Below are 22,511 nucleotides of genomic sequence, written 5' to 3'. Positions count from 1 at the left end.
CATGATAATACTACTGTTACGCCTTTAGAAAGTTTAATGCATTAAAACGTGACAAACAACTGATTTCAGATGCAACAAGGAATCTGCAAATATTATAATGTATTTTAACTTTGGTTACAATTATTTATAAAAAGATATAATGAATTATAAAGTACATTTATGAATACCTTTTATAATGCATTATACATAAAGGCTTTAAGTAAAATAAAATAAAAAGTACCAAAAAGTAAATAAAAATAAAAAATGGGCAAAAAATAAACACGGGCAGTAAAACTTGAAATCATACTGACTGTACGTTCACACCGCCGCCGGCGAGAGCGGCAAAATTCGCTCTCGCCGCCCTGCCAACGACGCTGGAGAAAGATTCGGGGACGCCCTGATGCTCTAAAAAGATCATGCCTTGGATCTACGTCAAACCAGTGTTGACAGGATTGCGTTCTCTGGAATCCTCTCAGGCGGAGGACTTCTACATTCTGATTGGTTGCCGCCAAACCGCGTCAGAGCTTATTACCATAAAGTTGACCTGACTTCAACTCTTCTCGCCGTCCAAGACGCGCCGCCGCCTCTCATTGAAAATGAATGACTTCCGGCCACTTTGACGCTCTCGCCGGCGGCGGTGTGTGAACGCAGAGTAAATGTTATTTTGTGAAAATGTAAAAACGCAGAATGTTTTCTGTAACACCGTGTCTATACCAGACTCGAGCAGCACGACGCAACACAACAAAAGTAAATAGAACCCATTATAATCAGAGATGCTGTCTACACTTCAGTTCAGTTCAGTACAGTTCAGATCTGACCCTGATCCAACACACCTATCTGTAATTATTAAGTGCTCCTGCAGATCTTTATTAGCTGGTTTAGTTGAGTTTGATCTTGGTTGGAGCTGAACTGTAGGGAAAGTAAATCTCCACAAAAGGGATTGGGCACCCCTGGGAAAGAATGTTTGAACGGTATACAAATTATGGAAAGTCCTCATAAAACACAAAAACTCTACGTGTGTGTATTCCACATTGTTTTTGACTAAATAAACACAGGGATGAATGATATTGAATCATTTTCATTCATATGCACCAATGACAAGTCTCTGATCAGACTTTTTAAAACAATTCTTTCTGCTTAAAGTATTATTTTTTATTTTTTTTTAGGTTATATTATTGTTTCCACTCACGCAGCCTTATGTCAGCATAGCATAAGTTATCTCAGGCGGTAAAATGTGTATGACATTTTAATAAACAAAATTATTTACAAAAATTCTTTAATATAATGTGCAAAATCGCGATCAGCTCTGTATCTAGTTTTTTCTGCATCTTGTTTTCCCTTTTTTTTAAATGAATTTTTACACAATTTTTTTATTAAACTTGCTACACATGAAGTGTGTTTAACTGTTCTGTCTTCCCTCAGTTTCATGACCACCACTTTTGTTATCGAAGCCATGGCTGCTGCCAATGCCCAGCTACGCTGGAAGAGGAGAGAACAGGAAGAGGTTAGTGACATCACCTGATAAGCCTGGTTACCCTGAACACTGTGTTGTTATTCAGTATCTATTCCCTATGAAAATTACACTTATCAATGGAAATGTTACACGTCCCAAGCCAGAAAGTCGATGAAACTTTAAATCATACTGACTTACCAGTGAATGAAACGGGGCCATTTAGAGCAGATGTACTAAAATCGAACTCAGATCGAGGCCCATGGTTAGTATGTTTCTAGACAGTTTCAGCCATACAAACAGAATACAGAAAACCTATATTATGGCCTATACAACTATAACATCTGAATGTTTATATTTTAATAGATGATCTGCAACAACAAATATTGTGTTTATGCTGAATAAGCGTGTCAAGATAATTTTTGACACATTGCTTCTTTGTTTTAGTCACGTTATATTGCGCACAGAACTGTACACCTGAATAAAATGAGGCAATAATCAAACGTGTTCTTCTAGAACGACCTCACATTCACATGTAACATTGTTTTAAAGGAACAGTTCACCAAAAAAAAAATGTTATAATTTACAAGGCTGCATTAATTGATCAAAATACAGTAAAAACAATACAAATGTGAAATATGATTACAATTTCTATTTGAATATATTTTAAATGTAATTTATTCATGTGAATGCACAGTTGAATTTTCAGCATCATTACTCCAGTCTTCAGTGTCACATGATCCATCAGAAATCAGTCTAATATGCTGATCCACTCATTATTATCAATGTATTGAAGTTAATGTATTTTTTTTTTTTTTTTTAAGGGTTCTTTGATGAATAGAAAGGTCAAAAGAGCAGAATTAATTTGAAATGGAAATCTTTTGTAACATTATAAACTGTAACATTTACTGTAACTTAATGCACCCTTGCTGAATAAACTATTATTAAAAAGTTGTGTTCAACTGTGAACAAACTTTTAGTTTTTTTTTTTGGGTTGTGAGCGTGTTTGTTCAGGGCCTAGAATTAGGAAACTAATACATTTTATTGTTACAACCATTTTAAGATTAATGACAGCGACTCCAGCTCGGACTATTCAGATGATGAGGTCACTCTCCGGGGACGTTCGGAACCTGTCGAGACGCGGCCCATTCTCTCTGTCCGTAAGTGCAGTTTGTATTGTACTGTCTTTGTCAATAATGGTTTGCAATGTTACCCAAGATGAAAATCTCAAGGTCATTGTTGGTTTTGTCATCTGATGTAACAGAGCGTGCTTCGAATATAGACCACTTTGACATTGTCGAGAGAGTCGAGATGGGACAAATGGCCTCCATGTTTTTTAATAAAGGTAAGACTTCTTGCATCATTATGCACTAAAATGTAATCTTCAGCTAAGACATTTAGCTTTTTAAGACTATTAAACAAGGCCTTAAAAGATGGTTTCCAGAGGTCAAGTTTTGCTTCAGTGTTCAGTAACATTGAACAAGGTTATTTGCTGTTAATGGGGTGCAATTAGAACTAGTTAAATTGCTTTTGGTTGTAATTAACCTCACTGTAGATATTTTATCTACTCTAATATAAGGAAACGAGAAGTTCGCTTAAAGATGGAGAACCCAGGTAATGAGAATCTTATGATGAATATGAAGACGCGGTGTTCACCTTGAACTAAAAACCAAGGTGTCATTTATACTGATTCCTATTTTCAGAATTCTTGCCCTCCTAAGCATCATTTCACGAGCAGTGCTACACAAAGGCTGACTCAACAGTGCCCCGAGCAGCCTTGCAATATCTCAACAGCATTGCTTTTGGCATCTTCTCCAACCATCAAGCAAAGGACGGACATCAGAAATGGCCTGCTGAGCTGTTCCATACAGGGTTGGAAATTAACTGGGCTTGCCTTGGGGAAAAAATGCCACAGAAATGAACAAAAATGCCCCTGCACAATTAAACGAATTCTATTACGACAATCGTGGTTAAAGTGAAATGTGAAAATGAATGTTAAAAAATTATTGCGCGTTTACACGTTTTTTTTTTTTGTAGTGTTGAGCATTATAATCAATCATAAGGGTTTCTGTTAAGAGTATGGATGCAATAGCTTAATCAGAGGCTTCTTGGTTAGTGCACACGTTTGCTGACTGAATTCTGCATAAACATAAACATCAAAGTGCAGATACAATGTAAACAAGAGATTAATTTTGCAGTGTAGAAAATCTTATCTTTCCGCAGCTTCTGTGAATATAACAGGAGTTTTTGCGAGAGGGCATAACTCTGTGACCTTGCGCTAGGCTGAAGTGATGGCGGAACATTATTTGCTCGCTTTCTGTATTTAATTTATTCCCAGTTTGAAGAACCGTTTCTTTCTTCATGCTGCTAAGATAACCAATGCGATGTTTGTGTGTTGCCTAGAAGAATATATGACGAGACGTTTCTCCACCCATAAAACCTTTATGTATTCTATTAAACGACATTAGTAATCACTATTACAAAGTTGATAGCAATAATCGACAATAATGATTTGTCATAATTGCAGTTCTGCCCTGTAATGATTTCCTGATTTTTATATACTTTATGTAAGCGATTTACACTATGCAACATTATGCAGTTGTCATGTAAATGTACATTTAAGCATTTATTATATATGTATTTAGAATTCAGTCTAAATGCATGTATGCCACCTATATATTAAACAGTCTATATAATTGTCAGATGCAGTTTCTGTTCCACCTTTACAGTGTAAATGTGACTTCTGTTGATGTCTATAGTAATAGTCTATAGTATTTTGATAAAAGTAATTTAGTTAAATGTAAGTATTTGACATAAAAGATAACACCTTTAATACAGTTATCACTAAAATAGCCCTTTAGAAAAGGAAAAAATTAAAAGGAAAAATATATACATTGCCCGTTAATGGGAACGTTAATTTCTGACCCTGTTTCCATACATCCACAGCATGTGACGGCAAGTGTTATGCACTAGGTGACGCACTTGTTACACCCTCAAACAAACCAGCACTGCCTCTTATGCGCTGCACGCACTCTCGTTTGGTGAACACAAGCACGCACTTGTAGCTTCAGAGCTTTGTGTTTTCTCGGCACAGACGTCACACGCTCGCCCTGTCGACTTTTTATTATTCTATTAAGCGTGATGTGTTAAAATAGCTTGCTGTGCTCTGACCTTTCCCAGTGTAGAATGGAGTGAAGTGGCCACTTTGGATGTGCACTTGGGAGAAACGAATGACTATCTGAGCAGACCCTGACCGTAAATGTATTAAATGGAAGCGCAACTCACTGTGAAGGAGATTAGTTTAGTTAGTGTGACTTTAGTATTGACTGTAGCTTTAAATATAATACCCCTGTCTTAGGACATGCTGTCTTTTTAATCCAAGTGCAATTGCTAAACGCAGCCATTGTAATGGGGGTGATCAATCCATGAGCTGCCATTCAGCGGAAAGAAACTGCAGGCTTTTATATTGAACTGTAGTTAAAGGCTTTAATGTTTGTACTTTAGTATTGTCGAGGTAGGTGGGAGGTTGTTTTTCCAGAGAATACACAGCGATTCTTTGGGTTCAATTGCTTTTGTAAGTTAAAGCAGAATGTGAATCCGCTCTGGTCTGAAATTAACAACAGGAAGCCTGGCTTCTGTCATTTCATCATTGGACCGGTTTCTTAATGGCCGCTGGTTTATCTGGGTTGCTCACAGTGGCTGTAACCTTCCCACTGACAGGTTGATTAGAAGACTGCTTCGAATAATGCCACAGAGGAGATAGATTAGCTCATGATTGATTTTGTTTTTAGGTGTGCTATTACTTTTGCTCAGAATGGAGATTTTTTTTCTTAGTAACCCCTAACCATAACTATTAGACTTTGGTGTGTAGCTCATCTTGAACTGTAGCTTACATGCATGTTTTTGCTCTTTGAGGAGAGGCTTGCTATTACTTTTTTTTTTAAATGACTTACATTTTAAGATTTAGGCCTGGTTTCACAGACAGGGCTTAGATTAAGTCAGGATTAGACTTTAGTTTAATTAGGACATTTAAGTAGCTTTTATAAATGTGCCTTAGAAAAAAAAACACCTTGAGACAAAACAATGCCACTGATATATTTTAAGAAATAATCTGTTAAATTTCTGTTAAAACCACTCAAATATGCATTTTAGTCTGGACTAGACTAAAGCCTTGATTGTGAAACCGGGGGAATGGATGAGTTGAAGGAAGAAACTGAGCCATGTTTATCATATCTGTGCATGCTTGTTTCCTCTATTTGTTACTCTTAGATGCCTCACTCAAAGTTATTCACTTATTCACTTTTTCCTTTTTTTCTTTTTTAAGACAAAACAGTCTAGAATTTCATTCATTGGTTATCAGCCATAACTATATCAATCCAAATTTGTGACCCGGATCACAAAACCAGTCACAAGAAGCACAGGTATATTTGTGGCAATAATACATTGTATGGGTCAAAATGATAGATTTTTCTTTTATGCCAAAAATCATTAGGCTATTAAGTAAAGATCATGTTCCATGAACATATTATGTTAATTTCCTACTGTAAATATATAAAACATTTGTTTTTGTGAGTGAATGCAGCACAATCGCAAACATAAATGGACAACTTTAAAGGCGATTTTCTCAAGGTTTTTGTTTTGTTTTGTTTTGTTTTTTTTGCACCCTCAGATTCCAGATTTTCAAATAGTTGCATCTCTGCCAAATATTGTCCTATCAAAACAAACCATACATCAATGGAAAGCTTTATGATGATCAATTAAAAAAAAAATTACCCATGTGACTGCTTTTGTCATCCAGGGTCACATTTGAATTATCAGTGCATCTCTTTTTTTTATTAAAAAGAAGCTGCTATTTCTCTTCAAATAGTGATATTGTCGCCTAGTAAAGCAAGAAGGTTGGATTTAAATTCAGTGAAATGGTGTAAAAATGACCTTTTTAAGAAACATCAATATTTCTATATTTAAAGTAACAGACTCTTTCTCCTTTCAAAAAAAATTTGTATAATGATGAGCACTGCAACTGATTTTGCATTCATAATTTCCCATGTTTTCTTCACTCATCTTTATTTAATGAACTGGAACTGACAGCAACATTTGCTGCTTTTTTTAATGTGGAGGGAAAGATGGCTCAATTAAGCTCGTTCAAATGTCTATCGTAAAATTTTCTTTATCTAAATCTAGTTTAAATAGTCTGCCAGCTCTAGTCAACTTTCAGGGTAATTAATGAGCTGATTGGTTGGCTGGACCGTTTGAGATCCTCGTAGGAGCTTCTGTGAATGATGAATGTGTGTTGTGGTGAAGCCGGTCTGTGTTTCCTCCTGAATGCTCTCCATCTCATCTCCAACAGGCAGGGGCTGAGTGATGGATGGATGGAAGAACAGGTGAAGAGGAGTGTGGGGTTAATGAAGAGTAGAGCAGGGGGGATTTCATAATGAAGTGCTTGCTTGCTTTAATTAGGATGATTTATACAGCTCTATGCGTTTAGCGGCTATAGTGTTTGGGCAGGAACATCAGATGAATCTTCTAGGGAATGATGCTGCCTATGAACCTCTCCACATGTTTGTATTTGAAGTGATGTTTTATGTAAAGCCGTGAATCTTCAGAATGGGATTGTTTCTCTCTGCAGTTGGCGTCAACATGTTCTACATCTGCCTAATCGTGTACCTGTATGGAGACCTGGCCATTTATGCTGCTGCTGTACCTGTATCACTGATGGAGGTTGCATGGTGAGCTCAAAATCTCTCATCTTGCTCTTCTTCTAGACATTAATGAATGAAACATCAGCTTTACTTTATGAATGATAACATTTAAACTAGATTTATTTCATATTGGTTGCAGATCAATAAGAGACTGCCCAGTCATAAAAACACAACTAATTTCTTATGGCAGACTTTTTCACATAGAAGATAATGTTTTAAACCAATAAGAAATGCATGTGAAAATTGGTCCACGCCAAACATTTGTATTGATGTGAGCGGGCCTAAACCCTATAAAGCCTAGTGTGTCATATTTGAAATGCATGCATATTAGGGGTGTAACAATATATCGTGTCACAATACATCGCAATATATAAATGCAACAATTTATACCATGGTCTGGGTGAATACTCGATTCTGATTGGCTGCAGGGTGTCCATTAAAAAGTGATAGAGGACACCTAGTAAAGGAGTTCTGGTGAAACTGACTGTTTACCGTTCGAAGTTAATAAATAAATGCGCTGGCTACATCAGCTGTGAGTAACCATAGCAACAGGCAGTAAACTGAAGGGTTCTACGAGCTGAGCGGACTATAAATATCTCCGGTTGCTAAATAAACCGTCAGGCGTAACCAGGGAAACCAAGTTATTGTGTGTAAAAACTTTAGATTTCGATTGCAAAACTAATTAAAATATAAACTAATGTTTTAAAAATGTGTTATTTGGCAAGTGACCATGGTATAAGCGGGTTAATGCCCTTCGAAGTGTCCATTGTCAGGTATTAATGGACTTCGGCGGAGGCAACCGTCCGCAAGGCGTGCGTCGGACAGTTCACGCCTCGCCGTCGTCCATTAATACCTGACAATGGACACCTCGTCGGGCATTAACCCTTACATGTATCATGGATAGTGACCATATGTATTGTGTATAGTTCACCCAAAATAAAAAATTCCCTGTGAGGAAAAAATTCAAGTTTACAGAGTTTTAGTGTCAGTACTACATTAAACCACTATATATAATGTATAATAATGCAATGGGGGAATATTTGTGGGTCCTGATAATGCCAAATGTCTTATGTTACCAGTAAAAAGTGGCCTACATTATTTTAAATATATGTCTAGCCAGTGACAGAGTGAAAGCATATTCATCTAAAATAATTCTATATTTTCAGAATCATGAATATTTTTATTCTGGTGTCACCATTGTCCTGTGCATTTGGTTACCAGCACCATGTCCAAGCCTATTCATTTCCACCCCCAATGTAATACCACATTTACCATTTAACAGTTAATTTTTTTTGTTACCGTTTACAATATATCTTGGAGTATTACAATAATATCGTATCGTGATATGTATCGATTCGTGAGTGAGGGTATCGTTACACCCCTAATGCATTTGCATATCTACTACATGCCCTCTGTCTTTTTTAGCAAGTAAAAGGCCTTTTAATGTAATTCTAAAAACATTTAGGTTGTTTAGGTCGTGGTACACGTCTCTTTTTGCTGTGAAATTTTTACTGATTGCATTTTTATATTGTTAGTGATATTTCTAGATGAGCATTTTCTGGACTAAAGCAACTTGGGTTTACTTGATAATCAATTGATAATTTTCTAGAAAAATCATGTTAAAATGTGATTATCAAATATGATACATCAGGCTTTTAAGCAATGTTTATTTGTCTGTTATATTATCTCTCAATCATCATTGTATTGTATTGCATTGCATTATATATTTTACCACCCACAATAAAAACTACTGACCTTTCATCATAAAACTAATCATTTTAATATTGACATTTTTGGGAGAAATAGTGACGACTGATATTTATATGCACTTTATGTAAGTAGTCTGCTATACTGTTGTAAAGATCTCACTGAGTTCATCTTACTTTTTGGCCTTATAAATATCAGCAACTGCACCAAATAATTGCATATTTTTTCTTGGTTTATAATGAAAACAATTGAGGTGTTTTATTCATATATATATATTTACATTATAAATTCCTGAAATCGATTTGCAGATGTCAGAAGTGTAATTGTTTGCCTTCTCACAGTGGGAACCACTCGTGCAGTGCTGGGAGTGTGAAATACAACGATACCGAGTCATGCTGGGGCCCTGTAAGACGCAAAGACGCCTACAGAGTGTTTCTGGTGAGTGAAGCAGCACCCGTTACACAGTCAAACATACGCTCTACGTTGGCAGCACTTATGTCTCGGCAGGGTGCTGGACTCACACTGGCTGGAGGTAAGAAAGACAAACGAGACACTTAATACTTCTGTGTAATCTCTGTGGACTCCTCACCCCACCCGTGTATCAGGAGGCTCTTGCGTGCCCTTGAAATTCACATCGACGCCGGTGTGATTTCCTCCTCGGCTTTAGCTTCGCAACAGTGATTGATGCGCTTATTCATTTCGCTCTGCTCCACCCTCCTTCATCTCTAGAAATGAGGGAAGTGGCTATCCCAACTGCCAATAAAAAGCATTGTTTAAATCTCGCTTGGATAAGCCTCTTATTGCATGTTAACCACAGGAAATGATGCTGATTTTAGAATATGTGCCAATATTTGCTTGCCTTAAGCCCTATTTGGACGGGATTAGTTTAACATGGAGAGGTTGGGGTAAAGTAATTATTACCAAAGCTTCTCAGTGATTTTAGTCCCGTCCAGATGTACCATCTCAGTAATCATTATGGACAGTGTCAGTAACGGATACGGCGACTTTTACCTTCTGTAAAAAGGTCCGGAAAAATTACCTCAGGTGATACTAATCCCGTGCGAATAGACCCGCTGTAAATATGCACGTAAATATTCCGTAATTTCCTGTTTAAAAGTTGTTTCTCGCAGTTTATTAAGTATGGAGGTGCTTGAAAAAAGCATTCAGTTGCGTTCTAGACGCTGGGACGAGTCTGTGGCGAAACTCAAGTGTTTTCCACACACCATTCAGATCAGAAAGAAGGTCGAAGGCACTTGTTAGAGGCACGAAACTTCTTTTAGCGTTAGGTAAGTGCCTATTACCAACATAATCCAATCTGAATTTAATTAATACATCATTCGACCGGACTTAACTGTTATATATATAAATACTGTATCAGGAAGCAACATAATAAGCACATGATAACGGTGCGTAAATCAAGTTACCCCTCCCACTTCTGCTAGTTTTACTGAGATTTCTTATCCCGTGCGAATTGGCCATTATTATTACTTATACTACAGGGCCGTTGAATGCTTGAATCTGATTGGTTGACGAACGTTCTAAGGTGTGCATTATTTTCAGGGAAACGCACGGCTAAAGTAGTTCCAGGCAGGTCTCGACCGCATTACAGTTCCATATCACTTCGCGTAGTCAACTGTAATAACGGAAAATAGGATACAAATCATAACAAGAAAAAGCATTTCGCCCCGTGCGCTTGATCTGCAATTTTCAACGTCTAGCTTCACAATCAATAGAAACATGCAGTTTAATTTGAATAAATAAACTATAAAGTCCTATCTATAATCAATAGAAAATTAAACTGAATATAGGCTAAATAAATGGATAGTCCTGCAGCACGGATTTTTATTGCAGATAATTTAACAAATAAATAATTATTGATAGGCCTACTTGTTAAAAGGGCTTTGGGTTTCATTTATTTGGCTAGTCTACTGTCATCTGTCAATAATAGAAAGAAAAAAAGAATTAACGAATTCATTAAAACGAATTGAATTAATTAATAAATAATAATATTGACGCACATGCTTTTCTGTCTCATTATTGCAACATCTCTCTCTAATAACTGCATTAATAACTGCATAAAGCCGGGAACACACTTTAAGGCCGGTTATGAATGTAATTTGATACTTATGACTGATCATGCCCAAACGCGTGTTCAGCGCGTTCAGTCTGTGTTCAAAGTCGGTGTTTAAAATCTGCTGCAGTCGATGAAAACAGTCAGAGAATGTGTCAGCTAGTCGTGTGTTCAGCATTAGTCTGCTATCAGCGGCTCAAACCTCCGTTACTAACTCTGAAATGAGGTTTTGGAATTAGCAACGGAGGCATGGGATTAGATGCGTAAGAAATTAGTCCTACATACAAGAGCGTTTTAATGACAAAAACTTTACAAAAAGTCTTGAAAAACATAATCTGAACAATGTTTCGAGGTGTGGTAACTGTAGTATAAGCGGAATAATTGACTTCAGGCCGTTGAATTATTAGAAAAATAATGCACACCCGAGGTGTAACGGCCACTCCGCTTCGCGTCGTGACCGCATTACCACCTCGGGTGTGCATTCTTTTTCTAATAATTCAACGGCCTGAAGTCAATTATTCCTTACGTACGTCCTGTGGTAAATTTACATAACTCAATCTACTCTTGTAAAACTAAACCCATCTGAATAGGGCTTTAGAGATTAGGATTTTTATTCCCCTTCATGCTCGGTTTGTCATCCCTTGTTGAGGTGTAAGATGAGGTCACATGTCGTATCTTTATGTATGTTGTGTATCGGCTGTAATTGAGTTTAGTTTAATAGATCATTTAGGAAGCTAGAATACACAACCTACATCTTCCATCCCCAAACTCTGAATCTTTCGACTTGAAGGTCATCATTAGTTTTTCTTCTGGACATGCCCTTAAATAAATCATCTTTTTTTTTTTTTATATGAAAGATTAATCCAACCGGCTTATGAACCTAGTGTCACTGGGGCTGTTCTCTTCCTCTCACTTTCACCTCAAACTGTCTCTATTGTTGTGAGGGAGGAAAATTGCCCAATTTTGAGTCTGAGGAATGTCCAAAGGGGACGACTGTCTAAGCCACCAACTTTATGAACTTTATCAGACCAGGTGAATCTGTGCCACAGGATACTGTCTTCCTCGACCACTGAATCCAGCACTTGCCAATTCTCATTACTGTAATAAAAAATGTAATTGGTAACACTTTACAATAACGTTTCATTAGTTAACATTAGTTAACTACTTTAGTTAACATGAGCTAAGAATTAGCAATACTTCTACAGCCTTTATTAATCTTAACTTCAACATTTACTAATACGTTATTAAAATCAAAGGTTGTATTTGTCAACATTAGTTAATGCACTGTGAACTAACATGAACAAACAATGAACTAACATTAACAAAGATTAATAAATACTTAAATGTATTGCTAGTTCATTGTTAGTTCATGTTAGTTATTGCATTAACTAATGTTAACAAATCAGACCTTATTGTAAAGTGTTACCATGTAATTAATAATAATTGTTTAAATATTAACAATTATAAAAACATTATTTCAAATTCTATTGTATAGTTGCATTGATTTGTACTGAATTTAGTTTATTCTGATTTAAAAAAAATTTTTTAAATGAACAAAAGTGTATGGAACAGTATTATTTTCATTACTTAAAGAGAATAATGAGTGGGAACTTTTCTGCTTTATAGTAATGAGAATCTTGGGGGAAAATGTGCATATTTGTCATGAGAGTGAGACATGATAATTAAAAAATGCTAAAACATGTTAATGGTGCTAAAAAAGCATTCTATGAATGTTAACATTTCTTAAGTTGTTTGAGTTTTATTTTATTATTATTTTAATTTGGGGTTGAAATATCACCCAGAATTTTTTTTTTTTTTTTTTACCCTTTGAGGTTATGCCATCAAATTTACCACGTCAGCAAAATTAAACGTGCATTGGTGCTTCGGTGTTTTAACATGATCACAAAAATGTCAGGTCACATTTGCATGCAAATGAGTGACATTTACATAAATCCACCGTCTTGGCACTAAATTTGTTTTCAGTTTGAGTTTATACTTGGCCCTGTCCAGGAACACTTAACTGATGTTAGTTTATCGCTATGATTGCATTTTAATTGCCTTTTTAATTAGCAGTTCCTCACTGGCACTCTGCAAATTTCTTCCATATCAAAGCAAGCTAGTCAGGGTCTAACCAGAGTCCTTGTTCACTTATCTGGCCTTGCGTTTTTAGATCAGTGCTGAACATGCCAAATCTATCTCCTGTCCTATTAAGGAGGCCGCTGCTGAGATGTAGCGCAAATCTATTACAGGCGCCATGATGTGAGGAAAATGAGGAGATTTAACAGTTTCACCTGTTATTATATCTGAAATCTTCAGAAATGCATTCATGGCAGTTTTTGGATGTCTGCTAGTTTCTAGGAAATATTCCAGATTATTGAATTGTATCGAAGTGCCCATATGTCCTTCTAACATGTCTTTATAGTAATTTTATATATATTCCTAAATCATCATGCTAACTTTACTTTTGAAACCTGCCTTTTGCAGACAGTGTGAATTATGACCCTACAGCTACTGTAGCCCAGATGCATTTATTTTTCTTCCTTTTGGTGTGTCTTGACTTTGACTCAGAACGGTACGTGGTCTGCATGAGAGTATCTGAGAGCAGTGGTCAGTTGTATTCCCCCGTGGCTAGCGGGATTGATGTTGGACACATTAGTGCAGCCTCATGGCATAAGCTTTAGAAAAAGGAAAAAGGGAAGATTAAGAGGCATATTATGCCTTCACATAACACCTTGCCTCACTATAATCCCTGAGTGGGTGGCAGACCGTGACACTGTTCTTTCTCTACCTGTGGCACACAAAGAAAGATGTTATACATGTCTTTCTTCAGGGGAACGTGGCCAAAGAGTTTTCAAGAATGGAGTGTACTGGACTAAAGATTCTCAAACTGTCTGTCTTAGAAAAGGCCTTTATAGTTACTGTTTTGCTTTGTATTGCTTAACGGCCATTCTGTACATTGTGTAAAACTTCCTGCCTCAGCAGAGTATGACTGTGACTTTACCCTGACATATAGTAGGGATGGGTCTGACTCTGGACTGATGGATAGTTGTCTTTGCTCTTTATTTTATTTTATTTTATTTTATTTTATTTTATTTTTTAAGCAGTGGGAAATGGATTTGGCAATGAACCCAGCTATGATAGTTGCCATGAAATAGTGCAGTCAATTTCTGGCACATGTGAGTATGGCTACACAAATTGGGTGTCTAAAATACTGTTTTTGAGCAGTTGCATCTTTAAAAGTACACAATAGGGGCTTTCGCATCGGAGGAACCTTTTCATAGTTCCTAGAACTATTGGAGGAAGTACACGTTTTTTGGCGTGTTCGCATCGCAAAAACTAGGAACTACTAGGATTTTAGCTCTAGGAACTCCTTTTGGAGGACCTAATTTAGCTCCTACTTCAGAGTAGGGTCTAAACCAGCACTATGGGAACTATCCATGACGCACGCGAAACACCAGCACCCGCCATTAAAAAAAAAAAAAGCCATGTAAAAACACAGATTATAGCCTATATATATATATTTACTCCACAAACTAACTCTACGAACATGGAAAACAGTGATGGATGGGCCTCTCAACCTTTACAATAAGGAGAAAATCCAATGTAACTTTGAGGGGACCAAGCTAAACATGATACAGTGTCTAGCAACACTGGACATCAACCACACGGCATCCGCTAATGCCTTTTCATATACTGTCCACTTTCTTTGTATAACAGTTCTAATAACGTATTAGACAGGACTGTTAGACAGATTGTAAACTAATGAACATGGAGCATGCGAGCGCTGTGTGCTCAGGCTTTGGTGTTCTCAGCGCCGTCAAATTGAAAGTTACAAAATCAAGTTCCTACTGGCGTTGCGAAGGCAACCAGGAAAATGTTCCTAAGGGAACCATTAGTTCTAGGAGCTAGCCACCAGTGTGGTTTCCCGAGAACTTAAGTTCCTAGAACTGCCCGGTGCAAAACCTCCTTATGTAATGTTTGGCCCTCTAGTGGTTAAAACAAAACTGCATGCATTTTGTGGAAGAACATTGTTTTGGTTGCGCTTTGGCTCTGCATGACTGTGCAGATGAATATGGTTATCCTACTGTTCATAAAACATTATATAACCAGTTTAGATGAAAAGGATCTCAAGCTGACTAGATGAAGACGTTACTGTAGCTTTACCCATTAATAGTACCTGGTACTTATATGAAAATAAATCCGAGCACAGCTGAAACAACTAATGAAATGACCCTTCACAACAGGTAATGCTTTACAATGAACTCTTGTTTTGTTATGTTCAATAAAATACCTCACTCACCTGTTAAAGGTAGGGTAGGTAATCATTTTTCTAAAAAAAAAACATTCCAAATTTGTTTAAACTGTCTTTATATACCAATACATAATTAAAATGTAAGTACTCTGAAAAAGAAAATATAAAAATCGAGTGACTGTAGACCTTTTAATCTGCAATAAACACAGCTCATTATTTCCATTTACTCCACCCCCTCCCTTCTGAGCTCCTTCCAAAGCCACGCCCCCAAAACACATGAACGCGCGACTCCAAACGCTCAGGCTGGAACAAGACGCATTTATTACCTGAGACGAGTGGAGAGGAAGGAGCGCAGTACATACAGTGAGTGACATCATGTCAGAATCACATGTAATAAAATACCTAACTTTATCACTATGAATATAAACAAATAAGATTTCTTTTAGTACTCACTATCAAGCTAGCATATCGATAATGGTAAAGTTTCATTCGGTAACGAGCTATATTTATAAGGCAAAACTAAAAACAGGTTGCATTGATACACGTTTTTCCATTACCATCAGTTACACTGTGATGAAGATGAATTTCGTGTAAGATTCATAACATATACGGTGTTTTGCATGTAAGAGTTTCCATGATGAAAACATTGTTGACTCTAATGAAGACTAACGTACACTCCGAGTCCGGAGACAAGTACCGCATCGTCGGTTCGAGGACAGGTCCGGGGTTGAGGGCGAAGCAGAGGAGGTCGTTCAAGAGCGCGGGCAGGGTCCGAGGAAGTAGTTTTTGCCTTGTTTGCCTTCGCTGACTGCATATGCAGGTGCTTTGAGCTGAATATTTCCGGGAACGGTGACATGTGATGAGTGCACGCCGGGCAGCGCGCGCAGTGGGGCTCGGGGCGGGCACGAGACATGAAGGCATCTGATTGGTTCTTTACATTCGCACCGAATGGCAGTGATTGGTCAGAGTTTTTACTGTCCTGCAGCTGCTACAGAGGTCTGATTTTTTTCATTCCTTTTTCTAAACACATAATGTATTGACTACTATCAGGATGGAAGGACCATTTCACCCAGTATAAAAAAAAGTGTTTCTGAACAGGATTACCTACCCTACCTTTAAGTAATAAAACACCATCTCTGTGTCACTTTTACAACATTTCAAATCCGTCAGTTCTCGCCATCTCCGAAAAATCAAGCCATTGTTGATTCTGGTTTTATTATGAGCCCTGTCACGTTCTCTTTTTGCCAGCAAACTCTCCTCTGTGCTGCATTTTGTTTTTTAAATGGGTAATTCCCCGACGGTTCGAGATTTAGCGCAATCCATGTCAACCTTTCTCACTTGTTGTGACAACTAACCTATGTAGTTAATATTGTTCTGTGTCTGCACTGATTTCCTACATCAGTAACTCTTAACAGGAGTAATTTCTTATGTAGAGTTCTTATGTTTTTTTAAAACATTTATCTTTCTCTACTTCTGAAATAACCTTTATATACTTTATATTATTTACATTTTAATAGTTTTATATTAACCAACCAAATGTATATTACCAACTCCATGTTTCATAACTCGTTGCGCATTAGTTCTTATAATGAACAGTGTGTGTATAACAACATGTGCGTAATTCATTTTGTTTTCTCTCTCCTCAATTCTTCAAACTGTTCTATTTTAAACAGTTTTTAAGTGTTATGTAGATCACTGCTGTCACTATTTTATCCTATCCTTAAAATAAATCTATTCCAGCGCTTGCTGTTCTGGTGGCACAGCAAACAAAGAGCTATTTTTGATCTCTGGCTCAACAGCTGTCCCTGAGCAATGCTATATTTTTAAAGTCCAAGACGCTTGACACACAAACCTCAGGGTGGCGGGACAAGGACAAAAATGGCATTTCAGAGCATAGTCATTTATCTACTCTTAATTAAGCAGTTTTGTCAACTGTGAAACACTTCAGTAAATCTATTTGGGTTGTCTGAAACCGGTATGGCTAAGGCCGAAATCTTTTTGTTTTCTCTCAAGTTAAACAGACCTGTCTGCCCAACAAGCTGTGGCTTTGATCAGCAGTAAAGGTCCACTCTGTGTGAAATCCTGCAGTTTTATCTGTTGTTCGCTGAAAGCTGTTAAAAAGATCAGTAGACTGAGACTTCATCTGCTGTCGATTCATTTCAATGTGCAGTTTAAAGAGCTTTTTAAACAACTGGAGTATCTGTTCAGGTTTTAATGGCATCTTATGATGGAAATGTTGTCAAACAAGCTCTCGAAAGTTCAAAGGATAAACTTGAGTTCAAGTCCAAGACATTGTTGATTAATTTAGGGAATGTATCGAGAGTATTCCATGGATCTGCCTATGGCACTTTTCCATTGCATTGTACGGCTCACTTTTGGGGGGTTTTCCAATGTGAACATTACCTAGTACCTGGTACTTTTTTAGTACCACCTCGGTTGAGGTTCCAAGTGAGCCGTGCCGATACTAAAATGTGACGTGTAAACACTACAGATCACTGATTGGTCAGAGAAAATGACTTTCTCGTGGTCAGTAGACTAGGTGGCGGCACAAATATAACGATCAGTCTATAATCAGTAGTACTAAAGCAGGACTAAACTGCAGTGTGAAAGTAAAGCGAGCCGTGCCGAGTCGTACCATGCAGTGGATAAGCACAATTATATATGGAAGGGGTGATGTGTAGTGAGGATGTAAATTGTATCAAGGACAGGAAGGTGTCCTCCCTTTTCTCATTGGGCTGGTAATTATTCTGAAGGGGAAGCTGGATTAATGGCTGTACATGATCACCTTTATTCTATGGGTCCATGCAAAATGAGCTCATTTCCTTAACCATCTTGATGGGAGGATCCTTTGTACAAAACAGTCAGAAGCTACATTTCTCAAGGAGTCATATGATGGTCATTTAACACATTGAAACTGCTCATTGATCACTCCAAACCAGCAGATTGTTGTGGCAGAAAGTTGCTGAACAATCAAGAGATCTTATTTTGTATCATAAAAAAAAAAAAAAAATTCACTTGAAGTCCACTTGTAATGTTAGCCATGGCAATGTTACAAAAGATTACCGGTTCTTTTTTTTTTTAACCTTAATGTTGTGTTCGGGTCATTTTGACCAAGAGAGGATATTCTTTTTCCCGAAAACATTAATGTCATCGCTTTAGACTAAAACTTCCTGACTTTGCTCACACAGGGTATAACTACTTCCTGATCATTTTTGAACTTTTGGGATTCTTTTTTACCCCCACCTTTGTTACACAGGGTTATTTTTGACCTTATTTATGACCTTATTGCATATGCATTTGTAAGAGTTTCCCTTTCAGACGCAAAATCTATTGGAGGAGAGTATTTAAATGAATCGCGCAAAGGTGATTTACTAAGGTTTGCGCTAGTCAATTTACTGGAATTTGTGCTATTTATCGGCCAACAAAGCTTGTCTTAAACCAGATGCTATTTTGTGCTGCTCTTGCTAGATTGCGTTGGTGGTTTATGGAAATGATCCGGGTGCATCTGTGTTCTTTTATTTGTGCGTCGTCAGTAGATCACACGCAGAACTTTCCACTCCCATCGGCACTTTTATGGAATTGCGCTATCATGCTAATTTGCCCTGTTTAGTTAATCTGGCCCCATAGGTGTTACAGGGTTTTCAACACAGCGTAAGGGTTAAGTTATATTTTGGGCCTTTTTATTCCTTAATTGGATAGGACAGTATAGAGTATGTAGGAGTCTATATAGTATATGCAGAGGCAGAATGTTCTATTTTTTTTTTTTCCCCTGGTGAGGAAATCTGCCCACTGAGTGGAGAGAGTGTCTTCCTGACTAACCATGTTTAGAGCCCATCCTTTCAGCAACCTTCAGTATCCATTGGCCTCTCTCCTAGGACACACATTTGCTCACTGTCTCGCTCGCTCTGTGAAATATGGGTCACAGCATAAAGATTTGCAAGATAAAATTAGTTTTTTCTCATCTTTGGAGGAAAAAAAAACATGCTTGTGAATTAAGATACACCACCATTCCCCTTGATGTATACAAGTTATTTTATACATATGTTTGAGGAACCCTTATTTGGACCAAAAAGTTGCAAAGTTGGTTTAAAATGTTTAATGCAATAATAGAGAAATATTTACCTGGATATTTTTGTGCTAAACATTTTAAAGGATTCATCATTTCTTGCAGGTACTTTCTTGAACATTTCATTTTGAATGAATTGCTTTAAGGAGTCAGATTTCCTATTGTATTCTACATATTACAAATGTTTAAACTTTCTCCATCTTGGTATTTCATGCTTTTGAAAAAAAAAAAAACTCCTAAATGATGATTGTTCAATTTACTTTTCCAAAACATATTGAAACATTTGAAAGCTCAAGTTGACAGCAGTAGATTTTTTTTTGTTTAGCAAGTGATGTAGTTGAAGCTGTCTTTTAGAAAGCTCTTATGCTGTGGGTGGATCTGCAGGAATAAGACAACGCAGATGGTTTAGTGGATATTAGCTCAGCAGGATGAGGAGTTTGAGCAGTGGCCCACCAGGCGAAGAGTCCTCTCTCTAATCCACAGTGGGACTATCGTGCCAGTGCAAACACTGGCTGACCCACAGTCACACTGGTGATTCTTGCCAAGCGGGGAAGGAGTTGTCGAGGAGGACTAAGAAAAGATGTGGCAGATAAACTAGACGGGAAAGTAAATGCAGATAAAACAACCTCAGCCTTGGGTTAAGATCGTGATATACCACGTCTGTTGCACACTTGACAGCTCTTCATATCTTCTGTAAGATATGCAAGGATGAACCTGTCAAAATGCTGTAAACATAGCATGATAGTTGATGTAACAGCAGCAGTTCTGGTCCCAAACACTTTTAAGTATCCCACAGCTGTCGGCACATTTTAATGTCTTGTTTTGTTATTCGCTGTGCACGCTGCCAGAAAAATCCCATAGATTTACACTAAAGAGACCGGAATATCATAGAGACTTGGACCAGTAAATAACCTTATAAACCACCTAGAAAATACCCACAGTGCCCTGGCAATCACACACAGCCCTCAAAGGTTTGTGTCTAGTGCTCATTCAGGTTCTGTTCTGTCTTAATCTCCTATAGCCAATTATTATAATTTCTTTTAATTTCCCTTAAATCCATTTCTGCAGGCTTAACTTCAGTCCACTGAACAGCTTGTGTGTTCACCGGGGGCTACCTGCTGGGTACAATATTGTTCTCGGTTTGGAAAAGCTGGTTATCTTGTCCAAGGACATCGCAGAATGATGTAATGGTCTTCCTCGGTGGGTGTCAGGACGAGGCTGTACGTGATTTCCATGAAATGAAATCCACAAGCACAACCGATGTCTCATTATCAAAACATCCTTCAGGATGTTACTCTGAACACAGAAGCTACTTGCTTAACCTTCATACCTCATGTTTGTGACTTTTGTCTGGCTGAAAGGTGTTCAGACTACTGTTTGTTTGGCCATTTTAGATTTACACAAATATTTGTAGTACAATTTTTTTTTTTAGCTGATGGCAGTGAATTTAAGTGTTTACTGTACTTGAGCTTTACTTCAGTGCTTGCCAGATGGAATACATGTTAAAAAGAAAGGAAAGATTTACTAGATTTTAAATTATTTGTGGAAGATTCTTTATTATTATTATTATTATTATTATTAGTATTATTATTTCACAGTCTGAAGTCCTGACCTTTCATTTGCTTTAAAAATATCATTAGGACCCTTGTCTGCTCTAGAGTTGGCAAGGTCTGAATTATATATATATATATATTTTTTTTTTTTTTTTTAAACCACATGAAAATTACTGAGTGCAGCCTCTTCCCTCTTGGAGTATTGCCAGTTATGAATACAAAAATATATAAAAAAATATATATATTATCAGGTGTTAGTTAGTCGTATCTTCTATTAGCAAAGCAGATTTCAGACACATTTAGTGCAGAGCAAAATATTCAGTAACATGACCTTTTGTGATTGATGCATGTTTACTTTGTGATGCACATTAACTTGTTAAATAATATTAGTTTTTTTTTTTTTATTGTAGTTTGTGCGTCTTATACATTTTCCTCGAATTCAACTAAAAGGTGCAGTAAGCGATTTCTGAGAAACACTGTTGATATTTGAAATCAACCCAAACAAACACACCCCTCCCTTCATTGATCCGCCCCCAAAACTCACAAACACACAATGCAAGAGCTTTATAATATAAAGCAAAGATGGCAAACAAACGAGAAGAAAGAACAGAAAATGAACACCGTACACAAGAGTAAATACAAGGAAGAGTTGGTTGTTTGTCGCCAGCAGCACAGCAGCTCTAGACAAACAATGACACTTAAAACTGTCCTGTTACTAGAGATAACATTACAACAGCAGCATATCTTGGTCCTGTGAAACAAAGCAAAAACAATGTTACCCGCGTGTGGAGCAGAAACAGCGCAACCTTGGTGTCTGTTTTCAGGCCTTCCCGATTCGGTCTCTCCATCGCTAGAAAGCTTTTCTAATATTAACGCCGGTCCTAAAGCTCTTGTCTGATCATAACCCTTCTGTTTCTAGTGATATTCCTCTGAGCTTTTCTCTTTTGTAATGTCTCTCAGCCATCTCTCTTTCTACAGTCTTTCTCACTCTCTCTCTCTCTCTCTCTCTCTCTCTCTCTCCTCCCCCATCATGAGTGGACACGCCCCCTACTGCTGATTGGCTACAAGTCGCAGTGTTTCCCCTACCATTGTTTTGCCCCCATACCCCAGAGGAGCACAAGACAGCATGTGAACACCGAATTCAGTTTTTTTTGTGCTTGAATGGACGCATGCATGCATTTGTGAAACTTCAGCTATCACTGTTGTGCCCTTGATCAAGGCACGTAGCGTCAGCTTGCTCCAGAGGGACTGTCCTTACGACTTAATGTGGTGATGTGGAGTGAAAGTCATGTCAGCCCCGATCTTGATGAAAAAAAGATCCTATTCTAATTAGCTTCTGTTGAACTGGACAAAACTTGAGAGCTCTATGGTTATAAGAGATCTAAGTGCTTTGGTGAACTTGACACAGTATTACAAAGTCATGAGAATTAGTCCTGCTCCTCAGTGGCTCCCTTTGTTTTAGAAAGGTTTCAGCTTTGATTCACACCATAGTTGCCAGTGTAATCATGCTGCAAATGACTGTAAATGGATGAATGGTTTCTTTTTTAAAATATACCAACCTTTTTTTTTTTTTTTTTACCAAAGGCCTTTAGGAGAGAGCTGTTGACCCATGAATAGCAGAGTAATGCAACTGTCCAGCCTTAATGAACACCGCCTGACTCACGACAAGCACTTCCGTAATGATTTATTAGCTCTGTGACTGTTAGGATACAGATATGAATGAGAGTGAGGTGA

The 22,511-nt window shown here is 37.5% G+C and overlaps 1 protein-coding gene across 1 annotated transcript in view; it reads left to right on the top strand.

The window, feature by feature from the left end:
- Window positions 1–22,511, top strand: part of tmem104 (transmembrane protein 104) — a 51,740-nt gene that overhangs the window by 5,340 nt on the left and 23,889 nt on the right. The window contains exons 4-8 of the mRNA XM_082163372.1: window positions 1,402–1,483; window positions 2,493–2,589; window positions 2,694–2,774; window positions 7,056–7,155; window positions 9,177–9,273. Of these exons, the coding sequence (XP_082019498.1) occupies window positions 1,402–1,483; window positions 2,493–2,589; window positions 2,694–2,774; window positions 7,056–7,155; window positions 9,177–9,273 (457 nt within the window). The remainder of the gene's footprint in view (window positions 1–1,401; window positions 1,484–2,492; window positions 2,590–2,693; window positions 2,775–7,055; window positions 7,156–9,176; window positions 9,274–22,511) is intronic.

Source organism: Leuciscus leuciscus, assembly GCF_965113295.1.
Source record: "Leuciscus leuciscus genome assembly, chromosome: 1".
Lineage (NCBI taxonomy): Eukaryota > Metazoa > Chordata > Actinopteri > Cypriniformes > Leuciscidae > Leuciscus > Leuciscus leuciscus.
Note: the sequence above shows the minus strand (reverse complement) of the source record. Positions and strands in the feature narration are given on the sequence as shown.